We start from the raw sequence: 21633 nt of genomic DNA on the forward strand, positions 1-21633 counted from the left end.
AAGAACCACAACGACAGCACTCAACTTCAGAAAAGGAAACTACGAGGACATGAGGATAATGGTGGGAAAAAAGCTCAGCAAAAGCTCAGGGAAGATGAAGACCGTAGAGGAAGCCTGGACACTGCTTAAAGGCACAGTGCTCGAGGCACAAGACCTGTACGTCCCAAGGTTTAGGAAAGGGTGCAAAAAAAATCGAGCTAGAAATCCAGCGTGGATAACAAATGCAGTTAAAAAGGCGATAAGTGACAAGAAATCATCCTTCAGAAAATGGAAAAAGGAACCAACAAAGGAAAACCAGAAAGAGCACAAAAGACACCAGAAAGAATGCCATTGAGAGGTCAAGAAAGCGAAGAGAGAATATGAGGAAAGACTGGCAGGAGAAGCAAGAAACTTCAAACCCTTCTTCAGGTATGTGAAAGGGAAACAACCAGCCAGAGAGGAAGTGGGACCACTGGACGACGGAGACAGGAAAGGAGTGATTAAGGAGGAAAAAGAGATAGCTGACAGGTTAAACAAATTCTTCTCGTCGGTCTTCACCAGGGAAGACACAACCAATATCCCAGAACCCGAGGAGATTATAACCGGAGACCATGATGAAAGGCTGGTACAACTAGAGGTAAGCATAGAGGATGTCCTCAAACAGATAGACAGACTGAAGAGTGACAAATCACCGGGCCCAGACGGCATCCACCCAAGGGTACTAAAAGAACTGAGAAACGAAATAGCAGAAACACTTTGCCAAATATGTAACCTCTCCTTAAAAACTGGGGAGATCCCAGAGGACTGGAAAATAGCAAATGTCACGCCCATCTTTAAGAAGGGATCAAGGGGTGACCCGGGAAACTACAGGCCTGTGAGCTTGACCTCGGTTCCGGGAAAGATGATGGAAGCACTGGTTAAGGACACAATCTGCGAACACATAGAAAACAATGGACAACTGAAGGCGAGCCAGCATGGCTTCTGCAAGGGAAGGTCGTGCCTCACGAACTTGCTGTATTTCTTTGAGGGAATAAACAGCCAGATGGATAAGGGGGAATCCATAGACATCATCTACCTTGACTTCCAAAAAGCCTTCGACAAGGTACCTCACGAACGGCTACTTAAAAAGCTGTGGAACCACGGGGTGCAAGGGGATATCTACCGATGGATCAAACACTGGTTGGCAGGCAGGAAACAGAGGGTTGGAGTAAAGGGCCAATACTCAGACTGGCAATGGGTCACGAGCGGAGTTCCACAGGGGTCGGTGCTGGGACCTCTCCTGTTCAATATATTTATTGATGACCTGGAGACGGGGACGAAATGTGAGGTTATCAAATTTGCTGATGACACCAAACTCTGCAGCAGGGTTAGAAGCACAGAAGACTGTGAAGACCTGCAAAGGGACCTAACGAGACTGGAAGAATGGGCAAAAAAGTGGCAAATGAGTTTTAACGTAGAGAAATGCAAGGTCATGCATGTAGGGAAAAAGAACCCGATGTTCAGCTACAAAATGGGGGGAATATTGCTAGGGGTGAGCAACCTTGAAAGAGACCTGGGGGTGATGGTGGACACAACATTGAAACCATCGGCGCAGTGTGCGACAGCCTCAAAGAAAGCAAACAGAATGCTGGGCATCATCAAAAAGGGTATCACAACCAGGACGAAGGAAGTCATCATGCCGCTGTATCGCGCAATGGTGCGCCCGCACCTGGAGTACTGTGTCCAGTACTGGTCGCCGTACCTCAAGAAGGACATGGCGGTACTCGAGGGAGTCCAGAGAAGAGCGACTAAACTGATAAGAGGTATGGAAAATTTTGCATACGCTGACAGGTTAAAAATGCTGGGGCTGTTCTCCCTGGAAAAGAGGAGACTTAGAGGGGACATGATAGAAACCTTCAAAATCCTAAAGGGCATAGAGAGAGTAGATAAGGACAGATTCTTCAAACTGTGGGGACCCACAACCACTAGGGGTCACTCGGAGAAATTGAAAGGGGACAGGTTTAGAACAAATGCTAGAAAGTTCTTTTTTACCCAAAGGGTGGTGGACACATGGAACATGCTTCCGGAGGAGGTGATAGGCCAGAGCACTTTACAGGGGTTCAAGGAAGGTTTGGATAGGTTCCTAGAGGATAGGGGGATTGAAGGGTACAGATAGAACTAGAGGTAGGTTATAAAAGTGGGCAAAAACCACTTCACAGGTCACGGACCTTGTGGGCCACCGCGGGAGCGGACCGCTGGGCGAGATGGACCTCTGGTCTGACTCAGTGGAGGCAACTTCTTATGTTCTTATATTCTTATGTTCTTAAGAATTGTGGTTTTATGTGAAGGACTTGTCCCTCCCATGCCTAAAAGGTCTTGTTTTGGGTGTTTGGGACTTGGGTTAATTTTTTTTCAGGAATAGGGCTTAAAGGTAGACGTAGTGTTGGTCTGGATGATTAAATACATTTTGGATATTTTTTTTGAGAAAGAAGAGGCCCGGAGCAATTAGCGAAGGGCTGCCACTAGGTGGGGGGGGCTCCGGGGGACCAGAGCAGGACATAGGGAGGGCCAGTAAGGGATAGGTGGGGAGAGGAGCCATGGGAGGTTAAAAATAAGTGGCCTCTCCTAGCGCAGCCATCTTTTAGCGGCGCGCTAGGGAGATCCGAACACCCATCCCTCCCTACCCAGTTTTAAAAGGCTAGCAAGATTAGTCAAAGATGGCAGGTGTCGTGCTTAATAAAGGGAGGGGGGGAAACCAAGACAAGCAAGGGAGGGGGAACATTTGGTAGGGGAATAGGACTGTGCCGCTCTAAAGTGAGGGCTCCTACTCCTCGATGGCTGAGATATCCCTCTTGGACGGAGGGGCAAGCAGAGGTTGCTATTGCTACCCCCAATCGTTCGGGCCAAGTGGGAGTAGAGTATTCATTTGAATGGTGATGCCTTCTCGTGTGCAATGGTGAACGGACCGTCCCCAGCTTGGTATGATGGTGTGCCCCTATCCCGGAGGTTGTTACAAAGTTTAGGATAACTTGTTATTTGGCAGGTTATTAGTTGAACATTTGTTCCCCACTGTCTCCTGTCCTTTTTTCCTTTTTAATATTTTTCTAGCTTCTCTAGGGCAGAAATTATCTTCCTTCAATCTGAAAGTATTCAGTTATGCTGATGATATTACAATCATCCCTATTAGTTCTAGTCTTTCAGCATCTTTAAATATAATTAATGAGATCATTCTTACTGTAAACAACTGGATGAGGGAATATAAATTAAAACTTGATTCAGATAAAACCATATTTTTTTATGCTTCTCGTTCTAATATAGATACAGAAATTTTTTTTTTTACATTAAATGGGATTACTTATAGGATTACATTAAATGGGATTACTTATAGGATCGATTCAGAAATCAAAATTCTGGGTATATGTTTGGATAAGAATTTATCTATGAAAACATTTACTACTGCTTTGGTTAAGAAATGCTTCTTTATTTTATGGAAGTTGCGTATGATTAGGTCTTACTGTAGTCCCTTTGCATTTAGAATCTTGACTCACGTCTTTAGTGCTTAGCACATTAGATTATTGTAACTCATTTCATCTCGTAGGCTTACGGTCAAATCTTGATAGATTACACAAGATTCAAAATGTAGCTGTATGTTTGATTTTTAACTTCAGAAAGTCAGATCACATCACTCCCTATTACAGAGAGAGCTGAATTGGATGTCTTTTGAGGCAAGGGTATTATTTAAATTTAGGACTTTATGTTACAAATCCTTACATGGTCAAGCTCCCAATTATTTGCAGGAACAATTTTTACTCTTTAAAGTAGAGCATCTGTTGAGGATCACCTCAATGTTCGTATTTCTTTCAGTGCGTGGTTGCCTAGATAAGAAATGTATGCCCAGTGGAATAACAGACTAAATCAATCCTCCTCAATCAGACACAGAAGAAGAACACATTCACTATTCTATTACCCACCATCCAAAAATGTCAAACGAAAAAAACTTTATGACAACCTAATAGCCTCCAAAGCAGCTAAGTTGGACAAACAACTCACCACTCTGTTATCTTCATCCACAGATTACAAAACATTCTTCAAAAAACACATTAAACCTATCCAGCACAACAATCCTAACCCAACATCCAACACTCTATAAACCCTTAGTACTCTCTAATTTTCTAGTTACCAAATATCTAAAACCCATAATTCTCCCTTAAAATTTTATCTCATCGTTTATTCTATTACTTCAAAGTTGAAATGTAATTCTTGTTTTAGTTTGGATGTAATCTGCCTTGAACAGAAGGCTGTAAAGTAATAGAGTAGTAGAGTAATAGATCACTACAGGTCATTGACCTGGGGGACCACCGCGAGAGCGGACTGCTGGGCGTGATGGACCTATGGTCTGACTCAGCAGAGGCAATGCTTATGTGTTTATGTGCTTATGAACCGCAAGGTAATGGTGGAATAAAAATCACTAATGTAATGTAATGTATGCATCGAACGATTGCATACCAGGCAGCCAGTCTGGACTCCGAGTTACGTATTTTGTTTGCTTCCTCTGGCTCTTATTTGCATTTCCGAAAACTATTGAAAACATCTTTGTTTGTAAGATGTTTGGGAAACTAATGATTAAGGTACAAATCTGTAATTTGCTCTTTTGTACAGTCTCTTGCTTATGTAAACCACATCGATGTGGAAGGTTTTGCGGTCTATAAATGTACTGTAATGTAATGGCTTGATCCTATAACCTCAGGGAGTATCAGTAGACGTTCTTCCTCCCATTGCAAGGCAGAGCTGTTCCTGAAGCAGTCCTGTCTATTTGTAAGTAGAACTGTTATTCAAATAAAAAATATTTTTTTCCTAATACCAACTCAGGCAATTTTATGAAAGCAACAAAGACTCCCATGTGCCTTTGTAAAACAGGATCTGAGAATTATCCCTAATTATGTATAAATCCTCTGCAAAGTATCACAGGTGCTCCAGCGTGTGTGCAGGTGCTCTTTGCATGCATGCACGTATATAAAATACACACGTACATCCCAACTCCACTCCAAGGAAGTTACTTGAGTGCCTGGATGTAATTCATCTTGATCTCAGATTTGGGAAAGACAAGTCATAAATCTAAAATCTCAACACCAAATCCAAGATGCAAGCTACGTTCCCAGGAACATATAAGGGCAGAGGAGGGAATTCAGTAAACAGCACCAAAACAATTCAGTGCTAAGTGTTATTCTATGAAGGGCTTTTGCCATATATAGAATAGCAGTTAGGCATTGGACTTACACCTGCTGAAACCAGATGTAAATGCTGGTGCCCAGGTTAGCTGTACTTAGGACAAATTCTGTCATTCAAACCGCAACTTTTTGGAACACCCTGATCTGCCGCAGCCATGCCTCCTTTTCAGATACTTGCTAGAAAAGTTGGGCACCAATTTTATAGAGTAATGTGCAGCACTGTTCCCTCTAATATGATTGAGTCCTCCAACTGCATTGCTTCCAGTGGGGGTGGGGGTGGGGGTGGGGGGTGCTCTTTCAATATCACAAGATAGTCAAGATATGCAGAATTCTAGAGGACATGCCTGTCCCTAGCAATTGAAAATATAATAAGAACATAAGAAGAGCCTTACTGGGTCAGACCAATGGTCCTTCTAGCCCAGTAGCCCATCTTCACAGTGGCCAATCCAGGTCACTAGTACCTGGCAAAAACCCAAATAGTAGCAAGATTCCGGAACCCCAAAGAGTAGCAACAATCCAGGGCAAGCAGTGGCTTCCCCCATGTCTGTCTCAATAACAGACTATGGACTTTTCCTCCAGGAACTTGTCCAAACCTTTTTTTAAAAACCAGCTGCATTAACTGCTCTTACCTCATCCTCTGGCAATGCGTCCCAGAGCTAAACTATTCTCCTAATTATAATATATTTCCTCCTATCAGTTTTAAAAGTATTTCCCTGTAACTTCACTTGCATCCATTCTACACTACTCAGGATTTTGTAGACTTCCATCATATCTCCCCTCAGCCATCTCTTTTCCAAGCTAAAGAGCACTAACCTCTTTTAGTCATTCCTCATACAAGAGGAGTTCCATACCTTTTACTATCTTGGCCACTATTCTTTGAACCTTTTCTAGTTGTGCTATATCTATTTTTAGATAAAATGACCAGAATTGAGCGCCGCACCCTTCACTGGCAGCACTGTGGTTGGAGGAACAGTGGTGTGCAGCCAGATGGGCTTGAAATTTCTAATCAAAGCCAAGGGGATAGATTCCTTACAAACGTAAGGAAGTTCTTCTTCACCCAGAGAGAGTGGTAGAAAACTGGAATGCTCTTCCAGAGGCTGTTATAGGGGAAAACACCCTCCAGGGATTCAAGACAAAGTTAGACAAGTTCCTGCTGAACCAGAACGTACACAGGTAAGGCTAGACTCAATTAGGGCACTGGTCTTTGACCTAAGGGCCGCTGCGTGAGCGGACTGCTGGGCACAATGAACCACTGGTCTGACCTAGCAGCGGCAAAAAAAAAAAAAAATTGTTAGTGCCCAATTATTGAAAATTATTGAAAATTAAGGGCTCAGTAATCAATTATATTACACGCGCATGACCAAGTTTCAGTGCACAATTTTGGGTGCAATATATAGAATCTGAGGGAGATTGCCTAAAAGAAGGTGCAATTTTGAAGTACGTACACCCACATACAATTTCATAGCTATTTTCATGCGTCGAACACGCTTTACATTCAGAACATGACTTCTGAAATTATTCCCTCGGGGGTTAATTTTACAAACTATTTCTGTACATAAAACACCAGTGGATTTAGCACATGTATTTTCTAAAATACACATGCGTGACTGCAAAATAAACCAGCAATTCTGTGTATACTAAATAGCAGAAACAAACGTGTACAAATCCTTTCTATGGAATAATTTTCAAAAGGGAAACGTAGTTTATACACACACCTCTCACAGAAGTTAGGTAGACTGTTAAAAAAAAAATTGACACCCTTTCTATTTAATACACATGTGCATGACAGGCAGAGCCTTTTTAACTCTGTAATTAATTTAGAAATAAAAGCAAAGCATAGAGCTATTCTGTCAGGTTACAGATGTTCAGAATTAATTTATGCCTGTTTGGAACTGACTGTCATGCCTAAGACTGGATAATGAATTGGTTTTCCTTTGGTACAGGGGTGTTGCAAGTTAATCTATTTGCCAGTGCCCTGAATCGCGGGTGTCCATCTGTTCTGTTTATTGCTCCAGGTTCTTCCCTGCCAGCATTTTACAAGCAACAGGAGGGGAGGGCATAGGAGCAGAGCATTTGTTTTCTTCTCTTTGGGTTTCTGCACCAGTCATCCTTTTCACTTCTCCTAGCCTCTCCCCTTCCAGTCCACATAGGACTGTGGTCTCAAACTCAAACCCCTTTGCAGGGCCACAGTTTGGATTTGTAGGTACTTGGAGGGCCTCAGAAAAAATAGTTAATGTCTTATTAAAGAAATGACAATTTTTGCATGAGGTAAAACTCTTTATAGTTTATAAATCTTTCCTTTTAGCTAAGTCTTAATAATAATATTGTAATTTATAGCTAAAGAAACATATGATCAAGAAACCGTTTTATTTTACTTATGTGATTATGATAAACATACCGAGGGCCTCAAAATAGTACCTGGCAGGCTGCAAGTTTGAGGCCACTGACATAGGAGGAGAGGGAAAAACTGGAGAAGACACTTCAGAAAGTAGATGAAGAGTAGAGAATGACATGGGGACAGAGCCTGCAGGGACGGGGCAGGGATGGGGACAGGGACAAACTTTGTTCCCTAATCTTTCACTAAAAACTTGGGACTAGTATTAATATGTAAAAACTTAAACAGTTTATAAAATACACACGTACATCCCAACTCCACTCCAGGGAAGTTACTTGGGTACCTGGATGTAATTCATCTTGAGCTCAGATTTGGGAAAGACAAGTCATAAATCTAAAATCTCAATACCAAATCCAAAATACAAGCTACGTCCTCAGGAACATATAAGGGCAGAGGAGGGAATTCAGTAAACAGCACCAAAACAATTCAGTGCTAAGTGTTATTCTATGAAGGGCATTTTCCATATATAGAATAGCAGTTAGTCATTGGACTTACACCCTGTGAAACCAGATGTAAATGCTGGTGCCCAAGTTAGCCGCACTTAAGACAAATTCTGTAATTCAACATACAACATTTTGGAACACCCTGATCCGTCCCGGCCAGAATACTGTGCAGCACATCATAGACAATTTGCAACTGAATATAATGATTTTTAAAAAATGCAAAAGCTGCTTTTGGATTTCAATGAACTACTGTTAAATGGCATCATTTGTGTCTTTCCTGCCATCTGCAACATTCATCCATCAAGTGCCCAGCTGCTCAAGCATCTTACTGTTACTGCAGTAGATTCATCCTTTTTGCTAGCATCAAGGATCATTTCTAACATTTAATAGACATTTATTTTCCTGTTCATCTACTATACAGTTTAGGTTCTCTTCTACATCCAAATCTGAAAGACAATCCAATTATCTTCCCAGGTGATGTATAAAACATAGGCAACTGAATCTTTGGGAATGTTGTGCCAAAACCAGATAGAAATGGAAGAGTGTATTTTTTATTTATAAATAGTGTACAAAATATTGTCACGTTTTATACTTTAATAAAAATATTTAAATATAAAATCATAAGTGTTCGGGGCTTGTGCAAATAAGGACAGAGTCCGCGAGGACGGGGACAGAGGTCATGGAGACAGGGAATTGAAATGTGTTTTATTTGATAAGGATCTGATTGTGGATATCCAAAAGTTTGGAAGGAAAGAGGAGGTGCAACTGTTGGGAGATTTCAACCTGCTGGATGCGGATTGGAATGTTCCGTCTATGGAACCGGAAAGAAATAGGAAGATTGTGGATGCCTTTCAAGAAGCTCTGCTCAGACAAATGGTGACGGAACCCACGAGGGAAAAAGCGATATTGGATCTGGTCCTCACAAATGGAGAGTATCTCTAATGTTCGAGTGGGTGCTCACCTGGGAAGTAGCGATCATCAAACGGTTTGGTTTGATATAATGGCTAAAGTGGAGAGCGGCTGCACGATACTTAAAGTCCTAGATTTCAAACATACGGACTTTAATGAAATGGGAGAGTAACTGAAGAAAGAGTTGTTAGGATGGGAGGACATAAGAGAAGTGGAAAGACAGTGGTCTAAGCTGAAAAGAGCGATTAAAATGGCTACAGACCTTTATATGTAAAGAAAATAAATAAAAACAAGAGAAAAAGGAAACCGATATGGTTCTCCAAACTAGTGGCGGAGAAAATAAAGGTGAAAGAGTTGGCGTTCGTGAAATATAAAAAAACCCAAGAAGAGGAGTGCAGAAAGGACTACAGGGTGAAACAGAAAGAAGCCAAGAGATACGTCTGGCGAAAGCGCAGGCAGAAGAACAAATGGCTAAAAATGTAAAAAAGGGAGACAAAATTTTTTTTCAGATATGTGGAGCGTGATGAGGAAAAAGCAAATGTGCTAAACAAATACTTCTGTTCTGTGTTCACAGAAGAAAATCCTGGAGAAGGACCGAGATTGTCTGGCAAAGTAACATGAGAAAATGGAGTAGATTCTGCGCAATTCATGAACGAGAGTGTTTATGAGCAACTTGAAAAACCTAAGGTGGACAAAGCGATGGGACCGGATGGGATCCATCCCAGGATACTGAGGGAGCTCAGAGAGGTTCTGGCGGGTCCTATTAAAGACTTGTTCAACAAATCTCTGGAGATGGGAGTGGTTCCTGGGGATTGGAGGAGAGTGGATGTGGTCCCTATTCACAAAACTGGTCACAGGGATGAAGCGGGAAACTACAAGCCGTGAGCCTCACTTTGGTTGTTGGAGAAATAATGGAAGTGTTGCTGAAAGAAAGGATAGTGTACCTCCTTGAATCTAATGGATTACAGGATCCGAGGCAACATGGCTTTACAAAAGGTAAATCGTGCCAAACGATCCTGATTGAATTTTTTGATTGGGTGACCGGAGAGCTGGATCGAGGACATATGCTAGATGTAATTTACTTAGATTTCAGCAAATCCTTTGATATGGTTCCTCATAGGAGGCTCTTGAACAAACTTGATGGGGTGAAGTTAGGACCCAAATTGGTGAACTGGGTTAGAAACTGGCTGTCGGACAGACGCCAGAGGGTGGTGGTTAATGGAAGTCGCTCGGAGGAAGGAAAGGTGAGTAGTGGAGTCCCTCAGGGTTCGGTGCTAGGGCCGATCCTGTTCAATATGTTTGTGAGTGACATTGCTGAAGGGTTAGAAGGAAAAGTTTGTCTTTTTGCGGATAATACCAAGATTTGTAACAGAGTAGACACCGAAGAGGGAGTGGAAAATATGAAAAAGGATCTGCAAAAGTTAGAGGAATGGTCTAATCAATGCCTGGCAACTAAAATTCATTGCAAAGAAATGCAGAATAATGCATTTGGGGGATTAATAATCAGAAGGAACCGTATATGCTTAGAAGCTGATATGCACGGACGGGGATGCTGATATGCACGGACGGGGAGACAGACCTTGGGGTAATAGTGCCCGAAGATCTAAAGGCAAAAATAGTGTGACAAGGTGATGGCTGCTGCCAGAAGGATGCTGGGCTGTATAAAGAGAGGCGTAGTCAGTAGAAGGAAGAAGGTGTTGATGCCACTGTACAGGTCGTTGGTGAGGCCCCACTTGGAGTATTGTGTTCAGTTTTGGAGACCGTATCTGGCAAAGGACGTAAGAAGACTTGAAGCAGTCCAGAGGAGGGTGATGAAAATGATAGTAGGCTTGCGCCAGAAGACCTATGAGGAGAGACTGGAAGCCCTGAATATGTATACCCTAGAGGAAAGGAGGGATAAGGGAGATATGATTCAGAAGTTCAAATACTTGAAGGGTATTAAGGTAGAACAAAATCTTTTCCAGAGAAAGGAAAATGGTAAAACTAGATGACATAATTTGAGGTTGAGGGGTGGTAGATTCAAGAGCAATGTTAGGAAATTCTACTTTACGGAGAGGGTGGTGGATGCCTGGAATGCGCTCCAGAGAGGTGGTGGAGAGGAAAACGGTGACTGAGTTCAAAGAAGCGTGGGGATGAACACAGAAGATCTCGAATCAGAAAATAATATTAAATATTGAACTATACTGGGCAGACTTGCACAGTCTGTGGCTGTATATAGCTGTTTGGGGAAGGATGGGCTGGAGAGGTCTTCAATGGCTGGGAGGGTGTAGATGGGCTGGAGTAAGTTTTGACGGAGATTTCAGCAGTTGGAATGCAAGCACAGTACCAGGTAGAGCTTTGGATTCTTGCCCAGAAATAGCTAAGAAGAAAAAATAAAAAAAATTTAAATTGAACCAGGTCTTAATCTGCCATCATCTACTATGTTAATTGAAATTTTAAACTTGAAACTTTTTTTTAAATCGAGCCTGCGGAGACAGGGAGGGATAGGTCAGGGACGGAGACAGAGGCTAAAGGAATGAGGCAAAGACAGGGACAAAGTTTGTCCCCATGTCATTCTCTAGTGAGGAGAAATAGGAAGAGAGAACTTGAGAGGGGAACAGAGCAATTGTTTTCTGTTCTGCTATGTTGCTCCTGTCTCATCCTTTGTTTCTTGTTCCCTTATTTCAACAGGCAGTACTTAGGAGAAAACAGAAAGAGAGGGGCTAGAGCAAACTCAGGAACAACCACAGACTACAATGGCATGACTCCAAGTTTCCAAGTTTATTAATGGCTCATTATACCTCTTAGCAGAAAACTATCAAAGTAGTTTACATTGTAATGAAAAAATATGCATTTAGAAAAGACCTACAATGGCACAGGAAAAAGAGAAAAAGAACCACTACAATACCAAAAAAACATACAAAACAAAAGAAAAAAGGCTAAGAGACCGACACTCCAGACTCAGTTGAAGAGACGGAAGCAGAGAAAGGAGGAGGCCTCTTAGAACACAGGTCAGAGAATTGTAGGTGATATATGGGTAGGAAGAAAAGGTAGATGTCAAAATGGGACAAGCATTGGAAAGGGTGAATGTTGATGATGAGAGGTGGTAGTGTAAAAGGGGATTAATTTTGAGGGAGTAAGGAGGGGCAAATGCTTGAGAGGTGGATGTTTGGAGAGATGCTAGAGTTTGAAGAGGGGAGCATGTGAAATAAGGTGAATGTCATTTCTTCTCACATCTCCCTGGAATTATGAATGCAAACTTAGGCTATCTGAGATAATAAGAGAGAGAGAGTCAGACTAAAGGAGTGTATGAGGGATCGTGTATGGGAGAGCACAGTAGCATAAGACCTTGGGGGAGAGAACATTCAAGAGAACAAGTGGAAATAGGTGAATGGGGGGTGCGTTAAAGAAAGCCTGATATAATGATGAGAGTGTGAAGAGCTAAAAATGGTGTTGGTAGTTATGGAGGATACATGCAAAAAAGAGAGTCAAGGAATGATGAAGGGGAAGTTTATTTGCACTTAGCTCATGTTGTTTTCAGTTGTAGCTTAAAGTGAGCTACATTCAGATAGACATTTCCCTGTCCCCAGTGGTCTTACCATCTGAATTTGTGCCTGAGGCAGTGGAGGGTTAAGTGACTCAATGTATCAAACGATACAAAAGGAAAAAAACCACCCCACCAGCAAGCTATGAAAACAAAACAAGGGAGTGGGGAAGGGACCCTGATCAGACCACTGTGTGGACAAACACGTTTATCCACAATATAGAATCTCAGTTAAGATTCACACATATATACATTTAAATAAAACAAAATGTGGCAGGCATATAAAGTTCTTTGTAAGAGAGCATATACTGGACCCCAACAGGGTCCGTGTTTCGGCCACAGGTGCCTTCCTCAGTGGTATAAAAGCATCCCAGTAGATGGCGCCAAATGACAAAAAAAGCCAAACTGAGTTAACTTGCAGAAAAACACACTGAGTGAGGTGCCTGCCGCCTGATGCAATAGCAAAAGTATAATCACAATTCGAAGAAAAACGCTGCGATAGCCAGAAACCGCTGCTAAGTGACTCACCCAGGATCAAAGGACTATCAGTAGAATTTGAACCCTAGCTTTTCTGGCTCTCAAGCAGGCAAAAAAAAAAAAAAAAAAGAGGATACAGATGCAACAACAACAAAAAAAGACAAGGGGGATGTCTAAATCAACCCAAACAAGTCTTTATTCAAAATAAAAGGTTACTAATGTAAAAAAGTCCCAACAAGGATCTCAGTTTCGGCATTCGGAAGACATCTTCTTTAGGGGACACTTGAGCAGAGAGAAACAAATCCGTGCTAAGCTGAACGCTATGAAAGCTCTCAACCCATTGCTATAACCTATAGGCTACTCCTCCACCCCAATGTATTTATGTGAAGGATGCTGTTTGAGCAGGAGGTGGTGATGGGGTAAGGGAGGAGAGCCAGAGTTGTGATAGCTGTAGAGGAGGTGAAAGAGAACGAGAACCATAGGTAGTAATTGGTCTGAGTAGAAATATGAGAAGGGAAGTGAGGAAGGGTGAGTATGTGGATGGCTGGTGGACATTGAAAAACAAAGGGGAATATGCTAGGAAATGACTAAAGGGTGAAGGTTGAATTAGAAAGAGAGAGTGATGGGTAAGCATTAAAGGGGATTGTTGGTGCTGAGGGAATCAAATGATACGATTGATGGTGTGAGTCATTCTAGAGCAGTGGTCTCAAACTCAAACCCTTTGCAGGGCCACATTTTGGATTTGTAGGGACTTGGAAGGCCTCAGAAAAAATAGTTAATGTCTTATTAAAGAAATGACAATTTTGCATGAGGTAAAACTCTTTATAGTTTATAAATATTTCCTTTTGGCTAAGTCTTAATAATAATATTGTAATTTTTACTTTTGTGATTATGATAGACATACTGAGGGCCTCAAAATAGTACCTGGCGGGCCCCGAGTTTAAGACCACTGTTCTGGAGGAATGGAAGAATGTGAGAGGAGGTGAATGAAATGGTTATTATAGGATAGGAAAGTCAGTGTGAGAGAGGAGAAGAGAAGGAAGGCAGATAGGAAAAAACTGATAGGGTGAGCAACCCAGTGAAGTGGAGGGGAAAATTAGGGAAGTAAAGAACTGGGGAGCAAGAGATGGTGAAGGTTAGAAGAGATGTGTGGAGACTAGAGGGATGAGATTTAGGTGCGAGTCAATAGATAAAATGATATAGGGGAGATAGTGACAGAGAAGGTGGCACTTTGCAAACTGTCCAGATTGGGACAAATACTGCAGATATACTAACAAGGAAAATCTCTCTGGTTCTCAAAATGAAAATATGTGTGTATTCTGATGCAAAGATCACACATACATTTTACCCAGGAGAATCATACTGGTTTTCAAAACGAAAGCGCACAAAGTACTCTGGTGCACAGACCACATATGTGTCTTACACAAGGGAATCACAACGGTTCTACAACTACTATTATTACTATTATTTATATTATAAAGCACTACCAGATACACGCAGTGCTGTACAACACACATGCAAAAGACGGCCCCCGCTCCAAGAGCTTACAATCTAATTACATAGAAACATAGAAAATGACGGCAGAAAAGAGCTATAGCCCATCAAGTCTGCCCATTCCAAATACCCGCCCCCCTGACTTCACTCCCTTAGAGATCCCATGTGAATATCCCATTTTCTCTTAAAATCTGACACGCTGCTGGTCTCAATCACCTGCAGTGGGAGTTTGTTCCAATGATCCACCACTCTTTCGGTGAAGAAATACTTTCTGTAGTCACTATGAAACTTCCCCCCCCTCCCCCCTGATTTTCAGCGGATGCCCTCTGGTGGTCGAGGGTCCCATGAGATAGAAGATACCATCTTAAGACAGACATAGGACAAAGGTGACTTATACATGTTACTTAGGTGGGAGAAATATAAGGGACTAGAAGTAGGGGAGTAAAGAGGGAATGACAACAGATAAAGATATGGGTGCTTTACAAAGTGAAGGCTGTCACAACCAGGGGTCTCTGATGAACGCAGCAGACCACCTGAGCTGTGACAAAATACTGGCCCGGTGTGTCCCCTTTAGCTTGGGGTACCCTTCAGGCCTGGCAATGGTTATGCTGTGGTAAAACCCCAGTATTTTGGGTAAGGATTTCCCTTTCCAGCAAAAAGAAGGAAATTTCCACCAAAGGTTCGAGTTTTTAGAAAGATTTATTATTCTTGGCCACTGGCCAGACTTTATGTTTGGGATCAAAGCACGCTGTTTCCCCCCAGAACAATTCAACTGTTTCAATAGTAATGAAAGCAAAGAATTTCAGCAATAAACAAAAATACAGCTTTTCCTCCAGCAACTGGCCGACAGTCACCTCAGCTGCTGCAATTGGGCAAACTTCCAAAAGTCTTTAACTTCTTTGCCAACATTATACTAAGTAAAGACACTGGATACAGAGAGGTATAGTATAGCAATGCTTTCAGGTGAGTTCTTAAGGTATCCTGCCCCTGGTAGCAAATGCTTAATTTTATTAAGGTATCCTGCCCCTTTATACAGACTGAGCAGGTTCTTTGCATTCAGGCAGCTTTTCACCCGAAAAGTTCTTAAATACCTCTCTTTGGTTATGAGTGAAGCAAAAGAGTTAAATATAAGCTTTACCTCCTTCACAGTCCACAAACTAGCAGACATGGAAAAGACAGTTCTTAAACACAGGCTGGCTCAGCCCCTCAGCACACCTTCCAGGCACAGCTGTTACACTGCACTGCTGCTAATTAGCTGCCTCCCTTCAAACTATACCTCATTGCCAAAACCCCAGCCAACAAGCAAAAACAAAAATAGCAAAAACAAAACGTTTTCTCTGAGCTAGTTTTGAAATGGACAAAAATTCCAATAGCTCAGAAATGTTACAGTTCATAGGCAGGTTTGTTCTTGCCTGCACCAGCCACTTTCTTCAAGTCAAAAACACTCAAAACCAAAAACATAGTTCACAGCAATGTCCTCCTCAGGGAGTTAATGGCACAGTCCACACGCTCACTTTTACAGCAGTTGATTCCACTCAGTTCTACACTAGGTTCTGGTACATTCTCTGCTGTTTCAAAATCCTTAAGTTCCACATTATTTCCTTGACCCAGTCCTAGAGTCCCAAAGTCCCTCCTTGAGGGCCGAATCCAGTCAGGTTTTCAGGATTTCCCCAATGAATATGCATTGAAAGCAGTGCATGCACATAGATCTCATGCATATTCATTGGGGAAATCCTGAAAACCCGACTGGATTCGGCCCTCAAGGAGGGACTTTGGGGACCACTCTCTAGCCCACAGGTGTCAAAGTCGGTCCTCGAGGGCCGGAATCCAGTCGGGTTTTCAGGATTTCCCCAATGAATATGCATGAGATCTATGTGCATGCACTGCTTTCAATGCATATTCATTGGGGAAATCCTGAAAACCCGACTGGATTACGGCCCTCGAGGAGGGACTTTGACACCCCTGCTCTAGCCTCTTATAGTCTGGCTGGGAAAACAAACGTCCTCTTCTGCCTCTTTCCATATCCTGCTCCTTCTGCTGGGCACCTCCCAGCTCCTTCCTTCCCCGACTCCCTCACCGGCTTCCATTTAGGGAGCTCCAAACCATGCCCCCTCTGCCTGGCTGAGGAGGAGGGGGTGGTTAATCAGTTCTCTAGAGCAGTGGTTCCCAACACTATCCTGGAGGACCACCAGGCCAATCGGGTTTTCAAGATAGCCCTAATGAATATGCATGAGAGACATTTGCATATAATGGAAGTGACAGGCATACAAATCTGTTCCATGCATATTCATTAGGTCTATCCTAAAAACCCGATTGACAGGATAGGGTTGGGAACGACTGCTCTAGAGAACTGCTACATCTGCCAGAGGTCAGATTTTCCTGATCCTTTCTTAAAGGAACAGCAAGTATTTCAGGTAAACGTCTCCTGCCAGGATTTCAAAGCTCTATACAAGAGTGCAAGCTTTCCTGCAGAACTCTCCCTGTCTCATCTAGAGATAGTCATCGCTTGCCTGTTCCAGGGCACTGACCTGGTCAGCTCTTCTGCACTGGGGCTGTCTAACCTTTACACTTTTCATAGGAACAAAACCACTGCTGACAGTGGGTTTGTTACAAGGCATAGGTGTACTCTGATGCAAATACTGTGGTGCACATCTTACCCAGAGAAATCACACTAGTTCTCAAAATGAAAGCACCTGAGTACTCCAGTGCAAACACTTTCTGATGTCTCCAGCTACCCCTTCCCCCACTCCATCATAATTTTTGATCTCTGGAGAAGCTTCCTCCCTCATCCCCATGCCCAACAGAAGCATTTCTAATACTTAATCCCATGAGTGTCGAAATCCATCCCTGCATACACTGTCTAAATTGAATGATCTCCAAATTTTAAGGTATTAGAATATTTTTATGATAAATTATATATGGTAATTTCTAGAATGCACAGTTCAAGGAAGAAGAGTATCTAATACCTAACAATTTAAAATATCATCATTAAGGTCTTTTATCTTCCTGTTAAATATCATATGTGGTGAGAGAGGGAGAAAGAATCACTAAAAAATGATAGCAGATAAAGACCATGTGGCCTATCTATATCAACTACTAAACTTCACAACCCATTGCTCTTCCTTAGAATCCTCTGTGCGTGTCAGACATAGTCTTCATCTCCATCACCTCCAACTGGATGCCATTTCAATCATCCATCACTAAGAACATAAATAAGAGCAAAAGAGACAGACCAAAGGTCCATCAAGACCAGTACCAGTGGCATGCAGTCAGAACCTTCAGGGGATTTGTCCCACCCCCTAAAGGCCCTGAGGGCTCTGCTCTGAATTTGATTGGCTGAGCAGCATCCAGCTGTTGCCTGTTCAACCAATCAAATTCAGGTCAGTAATGTCAGGGCCTTCAGGGGGTGTTGGAGAATCCCCAGTCCAAGAGCCCTAGGGTGGTTTTTTTTTTCTGGTTTCTATATTTGGTCCTATATTAATACCTTTCAAATATTTGAATGTCTGCATCATATCACTCTTATCCCTCCTCTCCTCCAGAGTATATATGTTGTGGTTCTCCAGTCTCTTTTCGTACTTCTTTTGGCGCAGACCTCCCTACCATTTTCATTGCTTTCCTCTAGACCGCTTCAAGTCTTATATCCTTGGCCAGATACGGCCTCCAAAACTGTACACCATACTCCAAATGGGGCCTCCCCAATGACCTGTATAGGGGTATCAACACCTCCTTTCATCTGCTGGTTAAGCCTCTCTCTATATAGCCCAGCATCCTTCTAGCTACAGCCACCACCTTGTCACACTGTTTTGTCGCTTTCAGATCCTCAGATACTCTCACCCTCTCTCCTTCTGTGCATATCAGCCTCTCGCTTCCCATCCCCCCTTGGATTTCTACTCCCCAAATGCATCACTCTGCACTTCTTTGCATTGAATTTTAGTTGCCAAACATTAGACCATTCTTCCAACTTTTGAAGATCCTTTTTCATGTTTTCCACTCCCTCCACTGTTACAAATCTTGATGTCATCTGCAAAAAGGCAAACCATACCTTCTAACCATATATAGAATTCAGTCCTTTATGTGCCTAAGTTGCCAATTTTGTATTCAAAGAGGACAGCAACACTGGGATTAAAATACTCTAGTGCAGCACAGCAGTAAATGAGGACCTTTTTGAAACCTAAACTGGAGAATGACATGGGGACAAATTTTCCTCACCCCCGCAGGAACTCAATTTCCCCATCTCCGTGAGTTTTGTTGCTGTCCCTATCCCTGCCCCATTGTTATAAACTTTGCCTTAACTGCACAAGCCTTGAACACTTATGATTTTAAAGTGTTTGAGGCTTGTGCAGATGAAGACAGAGCTTGCAGGAATTGAGCAGGGGCAGGAAAAAAAACTCTCTGGGACAGGATGGGAAAATGAGTTCCCACGGGGATGGGGAAAAATTTGTCTCCGTGTCATTCTCTAACCTAGACATTGTAGGGAGCAAGTGTAAATTTCAACAGTCCTCTTCAACATCGATATGCATTCTCCTTTCTGAAATGTGGAATATGCATTTTTCTTGACCTGCTCTAATCCCATCCAAAACATAGCTAGACCATGCCCTCTTGCACTGTGCATATTGTTCTGTTTTAGAGTCTGTATTCCAGCTCTGTAAATTTGAGATTTAAACATTGATACAAGGTAAATAGTGAGATCTGAGATTTAAACATTGATACATCTCAAAGGTGAATTGAGCTTCTAAAATAATTGGCAAAACATGGAAAACAGACACCAAAGCACATGGCCTGGAGAGGTTGCAGCTTGATCCAGCACTGGTCCGAAGGAAGAGGAAAAGAAAAGAGACAGAACACTGGGACATCTTCTGGTTTTATAGATGTGGATGGATTGAAACTCAGGGGCAGTCTCTGGCATCACATCCAATCATAGAGCAGTGCATCACAGAGCAGGGCAGTCTTGTCCTCAGTGATGTCATGATTAAATCTTCTTGCAGACTGGGGGGCAGGGGTACTGGCACAGTCCTTTTACTGGCACACCCATGCTTTTGTGTATTGGCCTGAGCTGCTACATCTGGCCATTTCTTTGTCCGGTACTTAACACTGTCTGAAGGTCTCAGTCCTTTCAGAATGTAAAATGGCTCAGTCCTTTCAGAATCCAGTTAGAAATCATTTTTACTTTACTAAGGATGGAATTACTATAATAAACTATATACAAAATAATTATTAAATCTTGAAAGAAAGGACGAGAAAGAAAAATGGGGAGAGGGAAAAGAGAGACCATGTTGTGTACAGAGTGTGGTATCATATGACAAAGTAGAATTTGCAGATAAAATGCACACCCAGTCATGCTTTTGTGTATTGGCATGAGCTGCTGCATCTGTCCTTTAGCACTGTGAAATGGCTCAGTCCTTTCTTTTGTAATAGGTGCCTTTAGCACAACACCTGGATAAGATGGCCGGGGGCAGGGCTCAAAACTTTTCTTTACTTTAAGTAATTTCAAGCAAACTTAAATAATGTACCTCCAACAACTAAATATAATAATTGGGAATAAAAGCACACATTCTACTAAGGATGCAATTGCTAGAATAAACTGTATACAAAATACTTATTAAACCTTGAAAAAAAGAAGAGAAAGAAAAAGGGGGAGAGGAAAAAGAGAAACCATTTTGTGTACAGAGTGTGGTATCATATGACAAAGTAGTATTTGCAGATATCACGCTACAACCTCATGATTGTTCAAACAGCAATGCAATAGTGAGGTCTCAAAAAAAAAAAAGCATGATTAAAATAGTCACTTCTATTAATAATAGCAGATGATAACAGATGGAGGTAAAGGTTGTCTTTATCTTCATCTGCTATTATTAATAAATAGAAGTGACTATTTTACTCTTGGACACCATGTCTTTTTTGAGACCTCATTTATTATTTTGCTTCTTCTAAAATAATCACCCTACAGTTCATTGCAGAATTGCACTATATGAAAAGATTTAAAATTTTGCATCATTGTAGAAAAGCCTTCGCTGTTATGATTGGAATTGAGAAGATCTGTATGAAACAACAGTGACATCTTGTGGCCTGATAGAATCTATGATAAATTTATTATTGTGATTGATTCACCCTGCCTTAGAGGCACCATAGTCCTGCTTCCCTCTTTGCTTTGTCCATTTGGTTTATAGGTTGTACACTGAGTCTCTTGTCAAAAAGTTCTATGTCATATCAGGAATGTTTAGAATCATAAAACAAATTTGAATGCATACGGTTTAAATTCTATAAATCAGACAATAGATACTGAAAATAAGAGGGTACCTTGCACCGTTCAATCAAAGATAACACAGGTATTAGGAGCCTTTAAAACACCTCTTTCTTTTCATGTGCTTGCCTGGGGGATGAATGGTTAGAATTGATGTTGTGTGCGTGGAGCTTGATTGGGGTTGAATGGTGAGTTTTCGTATGTACCTGTTTTATGGTGAGGAATGTTAGTCTGTTGCCATGAGGGGGGAATTTGTTCTTCAAATGATAATGCAGCTTTATGAAATTTGCCCTGAGGGGGCGAGGATGATCTCTTTTTCCTTATCATCCTTGCAGATCTTGTTTGGTACCAGGCGCAGCATGATGCCTTGTTTACAGGATGTCATGGCCTATTTGCGGGTTGCTGAGGGAGGGGCACTGTGACTTTATTTTGTAACTGTTTGTGCAAGGCTATTCTGTTTGTGCTCTCACCATAGGGCTTTTGCTGTGTTAGTGATCATTGAATACGCACGCCTTGGAATTTTTGAGTTTTATGTATTGGCTGTATTATTAATAAATATATTAAACAAAAAATAAAACTGAAAATATCCTATATTCTATTGTGTAAATGCAGAATTGTCTTCTCAAACAAAAGAGTAACACAAGACAACGATGTCTGAACATTATTGGATAGTGCAGAGCAGTGTTTCTCAACTCAATCCTGGAGTACCCCCTTGCCAGTCAGGTTTTCAGGATAGCCATAATGAATTTGCATAAACTTGATTTGCATACACTGCCTCCATTATATGCACATTTCTTTCATGCATATTCATTGTGGATATCTTGAAAACTTGACTGGCAAGGGGGTACTTCAGGACCAAGTTGAGAAATACTGTTGTAGAGCATGTAAGACTCACTGGTGTTAGTTTTCTAGAAAGTTATGTTTTAACAAAGATCCACAATCTTTTTAAAGGACCCTACCAAACT

General features: G+C 41.9%; 1 protein-coding gene across 8 annotated transcripts in view; it reads right to left on the reverse strand.

The window, feature by feature from the left end:
* CHRNA7 (cholinergic receptor nicotinic alpha 7 subunit) overlaps positions 1-17704 on the reverse strand; it is a 160109-nt gene extending 142405 nt beyond the window's left edge. For 5 of the 8 annotated variants that reach the window (XM_033919621.1, XM_033919618.1, XM_033919626.1 and 2 more), the window contains exon 1: positions 15566-15927. Coding sequence is in view for 2 of the 8 variants with exons in the window: in XM_033919618.1 (XP_033775509.1) it covers positions 15566-15595 (30 nt within the window). In the remaining 6 variants the exon portion in view is untranslated. The other 3 variants (XM_033919625.1, XM_033919619.1, XM_033919623.1) reach the window with 2 other exon arrangements.
* Between the last annotated feature and the right edge of the window lie 3929 nt (positions 17705-21633).

This window comes from Geotrypetes seraphini, chromosome 14 (genome assembly GCF_902459505.1).
Source record: "Geotrypetes seraphini chromosome 14, aGeoSer1.1, whole genome shotgun sequence".
Taxonomy (NCBI): Eukaryota; Metazoa; Chordata; class Amphibia; order Gymnophiona; family Dermophiidae; genus Geotrypetes; species Geotrypetes seraphini.